The sequence below is a fragment of the Aedes aegypti genome, chromosome 3 (genome assembly GCF_002204515.2).
Source record: "Aedes aegypti strain LVP_AGWG chromosome 3, AaegL5.0 Primary Assembly, whole genome shotgun sequence".
In the NCBI taxonomy this organism is placed as follows: Eukaryota; Metazoa; Arthropoda; class Insecta; order Diptera; family Culicidae; genus Aedes; species Aedes aegypti.
The window spans coordinates 23,651,583-23,665,389 of record NC_035109.1 but is presented as its reverse complement, the minus strand read 5'-3'; the positions used below and the strand labels follow the sequence as shown (position 1 = coordinate 23,665,389).

Here is a 13,807-nt window from a genome sequence, read left to right as displayed (position 1 = left end):
TAATTCCTAAACTTTTGTTAAATGGTGATCACTGATCAGTGTAATTTTCTATTAAAACTAATTTTATGAAATGTTAAATGTTATTTCATAAAAAATCGTTATTGCATAAACTGATAAAGATCAATTAAGTAATTTTATATGACAATATTTGAATTTCAAAGGATAACATAACACTAAGTTGTAAAACAGTGATCAATTGGCCCCCTGATTACGGTACCTACCCTAGCAACGCGAGCGGCTCATGTTTGGGAGCAGTAGCAGCATTAGAGCATGGGGCGATGTTTTTTTTTTTTCGTTGGCGTCTTCATCGTTGTTGTTGATGTTGGTTGGAAGACCCACGATGATGGTATGGCAGTCCGTTGGCTTAGGGGGAGAAGATGTTGTCCAGCGGTACTCTGTATGGCATAGCAGCAGCGAGTACATTCTCCGGTCGTCTACAAGTCTACAACGGGGATGAACCCCAAAACCGTACACCCCGAAGCACCCAGCCAGCGTCGCCTTCTTCGATGGCTTCGGCGACGACGTCGCCGCCAGCTAGGATCATTTGAACGGTGTATAAATATCATTTGCAATCCAAAAATGAGCAACAGTCTTAATTGTGCATTGTTCCAATCGAGTACAGCAGTAGTAGCCAGCCAGTAGCCAACAGCATTCTTAAGAACTTAAGGGTAGCTGTTCTTGTCCGTGGACTTAACCCTATAGCCAACCATGAAAGTGTTTGTAGTGTTAAGTGTCCTGTTGGTGGCCGCTTCGGCGCGTCCAGAACCTCCGGCACCCGGTGGCTATCCGTCCTACTCGGCGCCTTCCTTCAGCTCGGGCGGTGATCTCGGACCCTACGCTTCGAGCCAAGGTGCGTTCTCAGGTGATAACCAATGGTCGTTTTGTGAAATGCAAAGAACATAACTGCCAGAAACTGGAGTGACTCGGGTGTTTGTAGTGATTTGAAAGTGGACTAACAGGGTACTTCATAGAACTTTCAGTGAATTTCAGAATGTGTGGTGTTCCGTAGTTCTATGGCTTTTGGATTTGAATATTTCAAATATGTGCGATTGCTAATAGTTAACTAAAATTGTGTGATAAAAGTCAAACCCGTAAAACTCCATGCTCTTAGTGCTGAATGTCTGGCCTTGGAGCTCTATAAATAACATACAAATTTAAATGAGAAATCTCTCAAGTCTACCAAGCTAACCAATATGCCGTTTATCGGGCCAAAATGTTGATATACGGCTGATATAATGCTATTGAGCCCCTCAGTAGCTTTATATTAGTCGTGTATACAGTGGCTCGGCCCAATATACGGCTACGTTATGCCTAACTAGGTTGAAGAATGCAAAGATAAAATATGTGAAGGGATGTAGTGGATTCAGATTTTTACCACTTGGAGGCGCTATAATCAGCAATCAGCAGCTGCTGGGCTCTATTAGACAATTTACCGAAAAACAATCGCTATCGATCCCCGTTAAGTTATTTAACAAGTGCGAAAAAAGTTGTTCCTAGGAGGAATGTTCGTTGTTCCGACAGTCGGTCCTTAGTTAGAGTAATATGCCTCTCTGAGGCAGAATACCTACGGTTCTAGTTTTAAGTGTTTTCGAAGTAATTGCGATAGAACTTTCGTGAAATGCTACCAGTTGTAATCTTCAGCGAAGGATTTCGAAAAGGACAGTATTTTTTTTGTAATATGATTCGGTTACTCAGTTTTCAACCTGAAATAGATTGAAAAGCAATAGTTTTTTTTTCGTAAATTTCCATCCAAAGTAGGCCAAGAATATATGAATGAATCAAACCCCAGTGATGGCTAGATCGAAAATAAGTACTCTTCTTCTACTCATTAGAATTTAATTACTTTTTAGGCATAAATATTCGTTGGAGAATGCCGACTTTTCTAATGATTCAACCATCAAACTTCACCTAGTTCCAAAATGTAATGTCATTTCTATATATTGTAAATTTCGCACCTTATCGAACGCGATGATCTGTAATCATCGCCAGTGAAACCGTCGCCAAAATCGTCGCCAGCCAACAAGCCGCTGCAAATTTGACATTTTACCAGTCTTACCAACATAACGGCGAATCACCTCATTTGATTCGTTTGCTGACGACACACATATTTTACCACAACCGCTTAATTTCGATCTCGTTGATTACCCCTTAAACGCAATCGATTTTTTTCAATTTTTCACTAGAAGAAACTCAAATGAAGAGGTGAGACACTTCTGTCTTCAATTCGGGCAGCTTTCAAAAGCATTCAGGGTAGGATTGCCCAACCTTCTAGAATCGCGCGCCATGTCTTAGATACAATATTATTTTTAGAACAGCAATTTCAATAAATATTTTTTTGTAAAATCAAATGAAAGCGATAAAAAAATCTTTTGGAGAGACTGAAAATAGATGTTTGCTTCACCGATAATCTTGCCAAACATTTAGAATTTTGCCAGATCCCAGTTGTTTTTGACAGATGTCTATGATTGTTTGAAATTTATCCTCAGAAATTTGTTAGACATTCTCATAGGATGTTGTAGTATTATTTGGAAATCTTGTCCAAGGTTTTCTTAAAATGAAGTCCATTCTGAGCATTCTGAGCAGGATTCTGTAAAAATTGACATTACGATTCAGAACCATACCGAAGCTCATTTCAAAATCCTGTTATAGAATCTAAAAAAGTTTACCCTGCTCAAAATTCTGCAAGAAATTTCTTAAATATTGTGTGAAAACCTTTCCTGTCACAGATTCGGTGATGGCGAGGATTCTTTGAAATCTTATTATGTATTTTGTGATAATAATGTTGGAAAGTTTAAAAATCATGGCATATCATGGATACGAGTACCTGACACTGAAGAAGGCTACAAGTGGTTGTCGAAATACGCGTATCTGTCAAAAATAAGCAATGAGGGTAGAATTAAAAGGTACAAGGCACTCCAATCTAGTGTTTTTGATTCTCTATTGAGATTCTGCTCAGAGGATTCGTATACATTAAAAAGAGTTCGAATACATTAAAAAGAGTCAAAAATCATGTTGGTTGAGGACCAGTGGTTGAGAAGGGTCATCAAGTTCATCGTGCGGACCGTAAGTAAGGCAGGCCTGATTTAGGGTATTACAGTGTTTGGTTTCCAAACACTGTGAAGGCGTATTATGGTGTGAAGGTCTTCTTTTCAAATTTTTGTATTTCTTGGCAGAAAAGCATTCGTCGCCCAGTTTTCATCCCCTGATTACTCATTTTCAATTTCTTGTGTTAAATGGCAAAACATAGTGAATACAGAATCAATATCACCATCAAATTACTGAGAAGACATTCGGTGTACTACACCTACCCAAGTAGCACAGTTTGTTTCAACTCAAGAATACATATACCTCTAGAAACTAATCACAGTTGTGGATTGTTGAAAATATGAGTGACTATTGCACTGAATAGCAACGTAAAAAGCGCAAGAGACAGAGTCTTTTTGCAACATATTTATGTTGTAGTGAAATTACTTGTTTGTTGCAAAATACTGAAGGAAAAAGACATAAATATAAAAGAACTTCCGACCTCACAATCGTAAATCTTGACCCATAACGCTGGTAGATCACCTTTTCGTGGTGCGTTATGGGGTAAAGATCTACCAGTGAACCCTAGTCCTGACTGCTTCAAACGAAGAGAACAGGATATTATAGTAATCAAAGGAACATTTTTTAGTCCTTATTACAATTGTAAACCTTGTTGAAAGTGACAAGTTTCGGTTTTCCCGGTTGCCGAGAATGATCTTGAGACAAGGAAAAAAAATGAGTCGAATACAACAATTTGTTTTCTAATCTTTTATTTCTTTAGTTCTCTAGTTTGAAGAAGTAAGGACTAGGATTCTGATGCATGGACAATATTGGTGTAATTTCTTGGTTTTATCAAGGGATCAGATTTTGACTGATAAAGGGGCGCACCTGTGGAGAGTGTACCCACCACATTCTTCAAAGGATGTACATAGCGGAACCTTTCAATTAGAATGCTTTCCTGCGATCAAGTTAGGAATTACAACTGTAAGAAAACCGAATACTTTATCACTTCTCAATAGTGATAAGGTAACATGACATGCACTAAACAAAGGACGCGGGATATACTACAATAGATCAAATCTTGGTCGCAGTGGTTTATGTTCCGAACAGAAAAAAACATCGTAAATCTTCTCTTGTACTCACTACTCCTCTAGCTCTTCGAACGATTACTTCACCAATGCACTATATAAGCTACCACATCACCTATAAGTAAAAGCTGCTTTTGCTAACATGCTTTCGTTGTTTTATGATGCGTAAGGTGCAACTCAACTATATTGCAACTTATAGTGTAATTTGCGCGCAACTGGGATGAATCTTGGGCAATGAAATGCAACTTGCCTGCAACGAAGTTATGTTGTGGTTTATTTAAATAAAAGTTATTGTGGACATAACATTGAAGTCGGCCTTTTGGGAGAAGTTACATGAGTTTGCTTCAAAAGCTACTGAATACATCTTGATAAACTTGACTGCAATGCTGTTTGCAGAGAACATTTGGAGCACCTATTTATAAGCTTTTGATATCAATACGAAACCGAACTAGAACTAGATAAGTTACATATGCTTTAATTGCTACATCTCTGAAATCATTTTTGGAGAGCATCTTTTTGAAAGATGTTTCGCGTGTTACTTGAGTCCTTGGAGTAGATTTTTTTTAATTTTAATGGTTAATTGGTCGTTTTCAGACAGACAGGACTAGACGATATTTTGACCTTGTAAAGACTAGCCACAGATAACAGACGTTGAAGTCCGATTGTAAAACTGTGTAAGACAATTAACGGTCATTTTGAATAGCAACATAAGTAGCAACATCGTGGTGGCGCTGTCATCGCTTAGTTTCTATGAAAATGTCAGTGGTGAATATGAAATATTTCAAGATACTGATATTTACCACTGATTGACGCAATTCGCTGTGTGGCGATGCTGGTGATAGCAAGGAGTTTCAATTTGAATATGTACAATTTTTGTTCTAGCATAAACATCTGTTGATTCTAGGCTCGCAACCTATTAGCTTTAGTTTTTGTTTAGCTTTTGCTTGCAGACGTCTAAACGGCCCATAAAACCATAAAACTGAAACTATGGTTGCAATTTCTGGGAAATTTTTGATAAGATCAAAGACATCAACTGTTTTTTATTTTGCAGTTTAGAATTTTGGGGACATTTTTCTGTTCAACGTATTCTTCACTTGATTTATGTTGGGTTTTGGTGAGATTCTCATGTTTAAATCTTAGCATGATTCTTTAGCAGATTTTTGATCTGATGCAGATGAAATTCTAAGATTCTTCGTTGAGTGTTCCTTAAGTTACAAGACCATAAAAGATAATTAACACCGTCTTCAGCTTAACAGCTTTACCGGACTTACAAGACTTGAAGTGGATTTCTGACAAGATTTTTTGTATAATATTAAGAAGATTCCTAGAATGGAATGCGCCATCCACTTCATGTTATTTCGTGGTAAGATATTTGTTAGATGTTTAGTGAGATTTTCGGTGAACTTCTTCAGAATTTCCTGGTGAAGTTGCATGACAGATTCCAGATTGATTACTGAGTTCTTCATAGATGGTGCTTTTTCTTCTTTCTGGAGTTCTATGTAGCAGAACTTGCGTCTCAACTTTATGAATATTGAAGTAGAATATTCAAATTTCTATCAAAATTATTACAAATTCATTAAGATATCTTTAGTGAGCCCCTTGGGAGGCCTCTCGTGATTCACGTATTCTCAAAGTGATTCTTTGTATATTTCTGACAAGATCGACATAGGATACCTTAATGCAATTCTTGAAAATTCTTAAGTAAGTTACAGCCAGTGACATAAGTTAGTAATCAAATGCTGTTTTTCCATACAAAATGCTCAAATTTGGGGTGCAGTATCTCAGCTTCTGGTAGTCCGAATTGGCTGAAATTTGGATGACGAACTACAAATAACTTGAAGTTTTGCCTGTAATGGAATTATTACGCTGCAGTCATTTTACATAGAGTTTCAGAGGGTTGTTCAAAGACAAAAGTAAGTAATTAAGAGACTTTTTAATTTAATTCGAAAACGGTAAGTTGTGGATTGTTGGTCTGTTCCACAAAGTTGTTTAATTTCAGAAGTCACACAAATTTGCAGAACACACCAACTTTCCACGACTTACCGTTTTCGAATTAAATTAAAAAGTCTCTTGATTACTAACTTTTGTCTTTGAACAACCCTCTGAAACTCTATGCAAAATGACTGCAGCGTAATAGTTCCCTTACAGGCAAAACTTCAAGTTATTTGTAGTTCGTCATCCAAATTTCAGCCAATTCGGACTACCAGAAGCTGAGATACTGCACCCCAAATTTGAGCATTTTGTATGGAAAAACAGCATTAGGTTACTACCAGAAGCTGAGATACAGCACTAGGGCGATTCAAATTTTAAAAATGTTTGAAAATCCAATCTCCCATATACTCCCTACCATCTTTACCATAAAAATAGTGTTCTGTGAAATGTTCAGCTTTATAGGTGGTGATTTAAAGGTGGCCCAAAGACAATGTAGGTTTATATGGAAATTACTATGGAGAAATTTCGAGATAAGCTCCAATCAATACTTTAATGTAAGTAGAAACTTATCATCCCATATTGAAAACTCATTCTTAAACCTTAATGAAGGATGTTGCTGAAGAAACAAATCCGCTTTGAGCTAATTTTGTTTGGAATTTTTGTACATGTTTGCAGGGCTATAATCGCATTTTAAGCTAAATAATAGCAAACAAACTCATGAATATCTCTTCTGCTATCCGTCGGATTGAATTTCTCTCTTCAGAAAATTTCTTTATTATGGTTTGAAGAATGAGTTTTAGCTATGGGATAATGAGCTTATACTTACTTCACAGTACTAGCGTGTTTGAAACTTATCTCGAAATTTCTCCATAGTAATTTCCATATAAACCTACATTGTCTTTGGGCCACCTTTAAATCACCACCTAGAAAACTGACAATTTCACAGAACACTATTTTTATGGTAAGGATGGTAAGGAACATATGGGAGATTGGATTCTCAAATATTTTTAAATTTTGAACCGCCCTAATACAGCACCCCAAATTTGAGCATTTTGTATGGAAAAACAGCATTTGGGTTCTAACTTATATCACTGACTCTAGGTGTTCCGGTATTCGCCATAGTATTAGTATTCACCACCCCGGATTTTAAAACGTTTTGCGACATGAAAAATCGTTCAGTGGTCAGTCCTTAAAATAATATGGAAAGATTCTTAGAAATCTCAATACTTGCTCAACAAATAATAGAAAAAAAAATTTTTTGCTACTTTGAACCTTATTTCGCCATGGTGTTTCTGATTCGCCACCCTCCATAAATCAACGTAGGTAATTCAGGAATCGAAATTAGAAACATTGCGAACACTGGAGCAAGTGGTCCATTATTCGCCACTCCAATTTTGAATACAAACTCAAAGTTTCTGACCAGCTATTATATTTTTCTTACTACACATGAATTAAAAGCTTTCGTTTAACATATTGACAGTAATCAAAGCTCTTTAGATTTATTTATAAAAATATGTTTCCTTAGAGTGACGAATACTGGTACACATTCGCTATGTGTTTTGAAATTTTTTTTACCGAGATTTTCTGCACCAATCGATGCCAAAACAACTCTTATTGCCGACGTTTGATGATTTTTTTGGAAGATTTTAGACGATGGTCTAAAAAAGTTTGTTCCTTGAAAACTTCAACGGGTTTCTTTTGAAGTTCATAACAAATTCCCTGCTCCTATGGAAGATTTACGTGCATAGATTACTTATGCGATTCTTGGTAGACTTTTGCAGGATGGTGGTTCTTAGCGAATAGCTTGTAAGGTTCGTGACTGACTTCCAGTGCCTTTTACAACATTCCAGGATGAGATTTTGTTGAATAACTTGTTAGGGATCATGCACAAATTACGTCACGTTTCGAAGGGGGGGGGGGTCAAGCCAAGTGTGACAAGCCTTACAATAATTTCGGAGGACTCATACAAAAAACGTGACAAAGGGGGGGGGGGGTCAAAAAAGTTTAAATTTAGCGTGACATAATTTGTGTATCATCCCTTATGCGGATTGGTGTCCATCAGTGTCCAGACGTCCCGGATTATCCGGGACAGAGCAATTTTTAACTTGATAGTGCAATGTCAATACTTTTTATTTCAAACAACTTAGTACCGTTATCCGGGGTAACATTGATCATTTTTTTGAATATTTCTTATATATTTCGTTTGAAAATGCAAATGTTGCAAATTTTATATTTTTAAAACAAGTACTGCCACCCATAGCTCGTGACTATATACTGCATTTTGTTTTTTGAAAGATTTAAGCATGTTTAAAAAATGTTTAAAGTGATTTTTTGATTTAGCTGATATGGGGTAACATTGATCACCTATGTAAAAAAACGTTCAGTAATATTGAAAATATCGTTACTTACTTATATAATGGCCCCCAAAGCCGAATATGAAGGCCAAACGCTTACAAGTCATTTGCTTTTTGAGTTATTTTAAAATTAAAAACACTTCGAACCACGGAATACGCCTAAAGGTAGGCAATTTCCTAAGGGAATCCTATATTGTTTACAGTAATTCGTTAATGTTGCCTAATTGAGCATACTTATGAAAGTTTTGACAACGGAATCGTTTTTGGCGATGCCGTTTTTAGTAAGAACCACATTTTCCTTGCTCATATCGTTTGCAGAACTTATGTGAGACATGAATCTTCGGTAGTGTATCATTACCCATTGAAATCATTATTTTGAAAAGTTGACAAATTTACGCATAGTGTAAAAGTAATTTCCGCAAAAAACCTCACTTACATTAGCTTATGAATTGAAGAAAGAGAAGCACCATTCGTAATTTGGAAATGTTCCATCAATAAATGATGATACAAACTTTTTACGAGGTAAGTCATACCGATCAATGTTACCCCGCTGATCAATGATACCCCGGATTACGGTATGTAGTACATGCCTTAGAATAAATATAAATGTAATTTGCACATCATATATTGACTGTTTAACGATAAACTTGCGAAGATCGACGCGCTACCATATTTCATATAACGGAGGAAATTAGAACTAACTTGTAGGTGATGATTGGAGGTTATTTGGCAATTTGGAGGTTAAAATCCCCTCCAAACACTAGCGATTTCGCGGTGGGATGTTGACGTTTGATGAGGAATAGGCTGCGCTTCATTGGGGATGAGATCTAACAAGTGTCCCGGATTTTTTCCGGGACACTTCTGGTCACATTACATTAGTGTCTACCGTTTTGACTCATATTCCGAACAGTTAAGGCCAACAGTGACTTTAAATCCATCTGATAGGTATAAATTAGTTGATATTTGTGAAAACTTAAATTTCTTCGTAAATTCTAACTGTTACATGTTGAATGTTTATTCAAATTTGTTAGTATTGTTTTTACGTAAAAAAATGAAACAACATTTTATTCAAATGCCGAACACTGTGATTATTCTGTCTCATATTCCGAACACCTTGATTCAAAATTCGAACAGCACGAATAAATCGTATTCAAATTAATAATTTCTCAAATAAATATATCTGAACTAGTTACTGACTTCGAACTAGAAAATGATCACTACTCCCCAGGTATAAAATGGATTGGAAGACGTTGAAGTTGATTTGTAATTCACTGCCATTTTATGGTAATTCTCGATTACTTTTTCAATTCGACGTAACTAACTTCCATACGGTTTTGAGAAAATTAATTCAGAAGAATCACAACCTGTCTTCTAAAACTGTTTTAAAATGAATCACCTTTTTGACATTTTTTCGCCGTGTACATTGCTTAAATTTTGCTGCAATAAGCTCGCGATAAAAAGCTAGGGAGTTCCTGTTATTTCCCATAATTTTATTACAAAATGATAAGCCGAATTATTCAGTTACTTTCGACGTTTTTGTATCAGTGTAAAATCGGCTCAAGTAGTGTTTTGTTTTGATTCGTGGATAAGTCACTTTGTCTCTCCATACAGCGGAGCGGCGAAAGTAGTGGTTAGGTAGCGAAAGTTGAAAATCTTACTTTCGTCGTTTTGTAAATCCGGAAAGTAAATGCTCTAAAAGTGAAAAATCAAGTTGGTTTAGAGCGAAATGTGTAGAATTTCGTCTGCGAAACACGTAGAATCGATAAAGTAAGTTTGTATACTTTTTTGACTTGAGTCGGTTTGAATAAGTTTTCGAGAATTTAATTTTCAGCGAAACGTTTCAACCAAATCGACATACAAAAACCGAATGTTCGGAATATGAGTCTGTTTGGAATTTGAGACAAAACGATACATATGTTAATGTAATATTTTTTTATTCAACACTTGGTAGATGTTTTTGATTATACATTTTCTTGTGTATCTACCAGAAAAAGTCGTTTCCAATGCTCCGAATAATTGAAGTTTTTCAAATTGCTTCATTGATAATATTCAGTGTCACAAGAGATTTTCTGCCTAGTTTACCACTGCATTATTCTTGTTTGCTGCGTTACTGTTACATCGTTACATGCTCTGAGGGAAACATAAAAAATCTTATACAATTTCTCACTCACGTAACACTCTCTTCTGTTCTATTTCCAGGTGGTGGCGGCGGTGGTTACAACTACCAACCAGCCACCCAGGTCGTCCAGAAGCACATCTACGTGCACGTGCCCCCGCCAGAGAAGGAAGAACCCAGCTATCCCCGGGTAGTCCAGTCGGCCACTCCCCAGAAGCACTACAAGATCATCTTCATCAAGGCGCCGACCCCTCCCCAGCCAAAGGCCCCGATCATCCCGCCACCGGTCCAGAACGAGGAAAAGACCCTGGTCTACGTGCTGCACAAGAAGCCCGAAGAGCCGGAGGAGATCGTCCTGCCAACGCCACCACCAACCAAGCCCAGCAAACCGGAAGTCTACTTCATCAAGTACAAGACCCAGAAGGAGAAGAAGCCCGAATACGGCCCACCCAAGCAGGAATACGGAGCACCAAATGGCGGAGCCGGTGGCCCATACTAAGTGGACAGCTGGACCCGGACACGGACCCAGACCCGGACTGCGACCCCGACCTGGACACCAACCGCAACGGAAGCGGCCGCCCTCGACGACGTATGCTGATATCGATCCTGATGATACTGATGTTGCTGAACAACTACAAACGCAAAACATGCTGACCAATTGGTGCGAATGTGCGAGCGAGAGAGCGAACCTTAATTCCATTTTAATTCTTCTGTTCCTAGCCTGTAAGATTATGATTAATCCTGAACTGCGAACGCGTTTTGGTTTCAGCAAAACCGTGTCGCAGTTTTGCGCTTTTTACGTGTATATAGGACCGTAGAAATTCCTATGCAAACATCTGTTCTTAGCGAGCCATAGTCGAATCAATCATTATTATGTTATTTATTACGTTATTGCAAAAGCATATCTAGTTGAAGTAAAAAAATCTAACGGTGACAAATTTAAGAAAAAAAACCCTCGTCTTCTGTTATTACAGCTCCACATTGCCGAAATCCTTGAGAGGCGCACCATTAGCCGTAACGCGCGCACTCGCAATTATTCTAATGACCACCGATCGCAGTAGCCTTGGGTAGCACTTGTCCGGCTCTCCGGACAAATTCGTCTGACCAAGAACGGTACAATTTTGTGAGTTGCCATGTAGCCAGGCACAGTGGTACCGCCCATAGGCCAAAAATAATATGCTTCGTTTTCCCTCTGTTACCTGTTCGTGGATCAATTAAGTCGATACAAATATGTCTGACTTTTTGTCCCATGGACCTTCAAGTGGTCGACGGGCGGGTATACACCCCCTCCCCAGAGCAGAAAAAATATATGATTAATCATACATATTTTTGAAATTCAACACTGTAATCTACAAACACTGGAGCATTAGGATGTATTACCAGTTATAGTCTCCTCTTGCTCTTCTTTTTAATAGGACCTCCTGGCTTTGAACGATATGTTAGCCAAACATACATGCAGGTATATTGGCACATTTTCAACAGCTGATTGATGTATTATCCAAAGGTTCTACAGTCTTTCAGTTTGCTCAGAATAACCTTCGGAGAAGTAATTCTTTAGTTTTGTTTGATTATTAATAAAATCCTAGAAATGCTCAAAAGGGATGGCGGTTCCGTGAAAAATTACAAATATTCGTCTACAAACTCAAAATCTGCAATGCCGTTCTCTTTTCGACCTCCTGCGCTGAAAGATCATTCTTACCGTCAAAAAGCTTGAAAAAATAGATAGAGACAAAACTGCCAATGAGGGATTGGACGCTATCACGCTAAGGTATGTGCATCCAAATATACAGCCATTCCATGAAAAACCGATCTAGTGGGTCTCCGAAATCCGTGAAAATTTGCTATTTTGTTCCTTACCCGAAATAAGGATACACGGGGTCTACCCCGTTTGGCATAATGCCGTTTGGCATAATGCCGTTTGGCATACAGTCGTTTGGCATAAAGTCGTTTGGCATAATAGTCATTTGGCATAACAGTCGTTTGGCATAATGGTCATTTGGCATAATGGTCGTTTGGCATAATTTGAAAAGAAGCTTTAGATTAAATAATAAAAAACAAAACATATACATGATGAACATCTTTATCTAGTCGTACGCTTCTCACACTGTTATGGGTCACTTTGTCACGATCCATTAGTCACTGTTTTTCAAATGTATTTCAAATGAAAATGCCTTATACTAGTTTATTTGATATTTGTACTACGAAGCTGGAAATGTTTTAACGAATAACTTGTCATGATAAATAATAATTACACAAGTCTCAGTTTAATCATGGGATGAATTGGTTGAGTATGCGGATAACGTGATCTAAAAAATAAGAAGTTTGTTTTATTTTATTTATGTTTTATTAGCCAATGATTTCTCTATTTTTTTGCAGTACCATTCAAGTATTCAATTCGCTTATGACTCATACAATATGCATAATACCGATTCTGTGTTGTTGCTAGACAATAATACTTGAAAAGTGAGAATATTTCGTTTCGGTATCTTTCAAAACTATTTCCTTTAACATCAACAATAAAGTTCATCCACTCTGAAGCGTCTTGTAATCCATTCACGTACAAAAATGTTGTCAATTTAAGTCGCTCTTGATATTTCAATGTCTTGGATGCGATTATTTTTTTGATATTAGAAGGCCATAAATAAACTGGTCCACAGACGTCTTGGAACGTAAATAGTGGATTCGTTATATCTTCATATTCACGGTAAACTTTACACATTTTGTTTAAAGGATTGTTCATTTTGTTAACTTTAAAAACACTTCAATTTATTTAATATACAAATAAGCCAAATTAATTAAAACTTTTAGCGATAAAATCACTCGGCAGACATGCGTACGTAAAACTGTTACAATTTTATTCGAACATGCCTCGTCCAACACCTGTAATGCCCGTAAATGCATGTCAGTCCCATGTTTGCTGGATTTCCTATTCACATGGGACAATTATGCATTTATGCTCAGTGTACCTACCTCATGCTTAGGAATTCAAATAGAACGCAGCTTGCTGTGATCCAATTGAATTTAAAAGTCACCCATTGGTCGAAAAATCGAAAAATTTAAAATATGATCAGTAGGCTGTGACCACGTTGTACCCCGTTGATACTGGTTGCTAAGTAACGAGGCCGGTATCATTGTAAGAGGCATACTAGTGGAAGTTGGAGAAAGGGTTCTTTTCTGATTCTGCTGTACGGCGGTTTAGACGCGAAAAATGGACTCGGACAGCGATAGCGATTTTTACGGAGTGGATGCAGCCGAAGCGGAAAATGATGTGCCGAAAGTGCTTAAATCATCCA

The 13,807-nt window shown here is 37.4% G+C and overlaps 1 protein-coding gene across 2 annotated transcripts; it reads left to right on the top strand.

Moving 5' to 3' along the window:
- The first annotated feature begins 573 nt into the window (after positions 1 to 573).
- On the top strand, positions 574 to 11,429 carry LOC5578640 (pollen-specific leucine-rich repeat extensin-like protein 1). Of its 2 annotated transcripts, none has more exons than XM_021852571.1 (2): positions 574 to 862; positions 10,598 to 11,429. In XM_021852571.1, exons 1-2 carry the CDS (start codon positions 709 to 711, stop codon positions 11,011 to 11,013), a joined length of 570 nt encoding a protein of 189 aa, XP_021708263.1. In that variant the 5' UTR covers positions 574 to 708; the 3' UTR covers positions 11,014 to 11,429. The 2 variants fall into 2 exon arrangements, with proteins under 2 accessions (XP_021708263.1, XP_001663985.1); XM_001663935.2 differs by having other exon boundaries at positions 575 to 850.
- Positions 11,430 to 13,807: the final 2,378 nt, after the last annotated feature.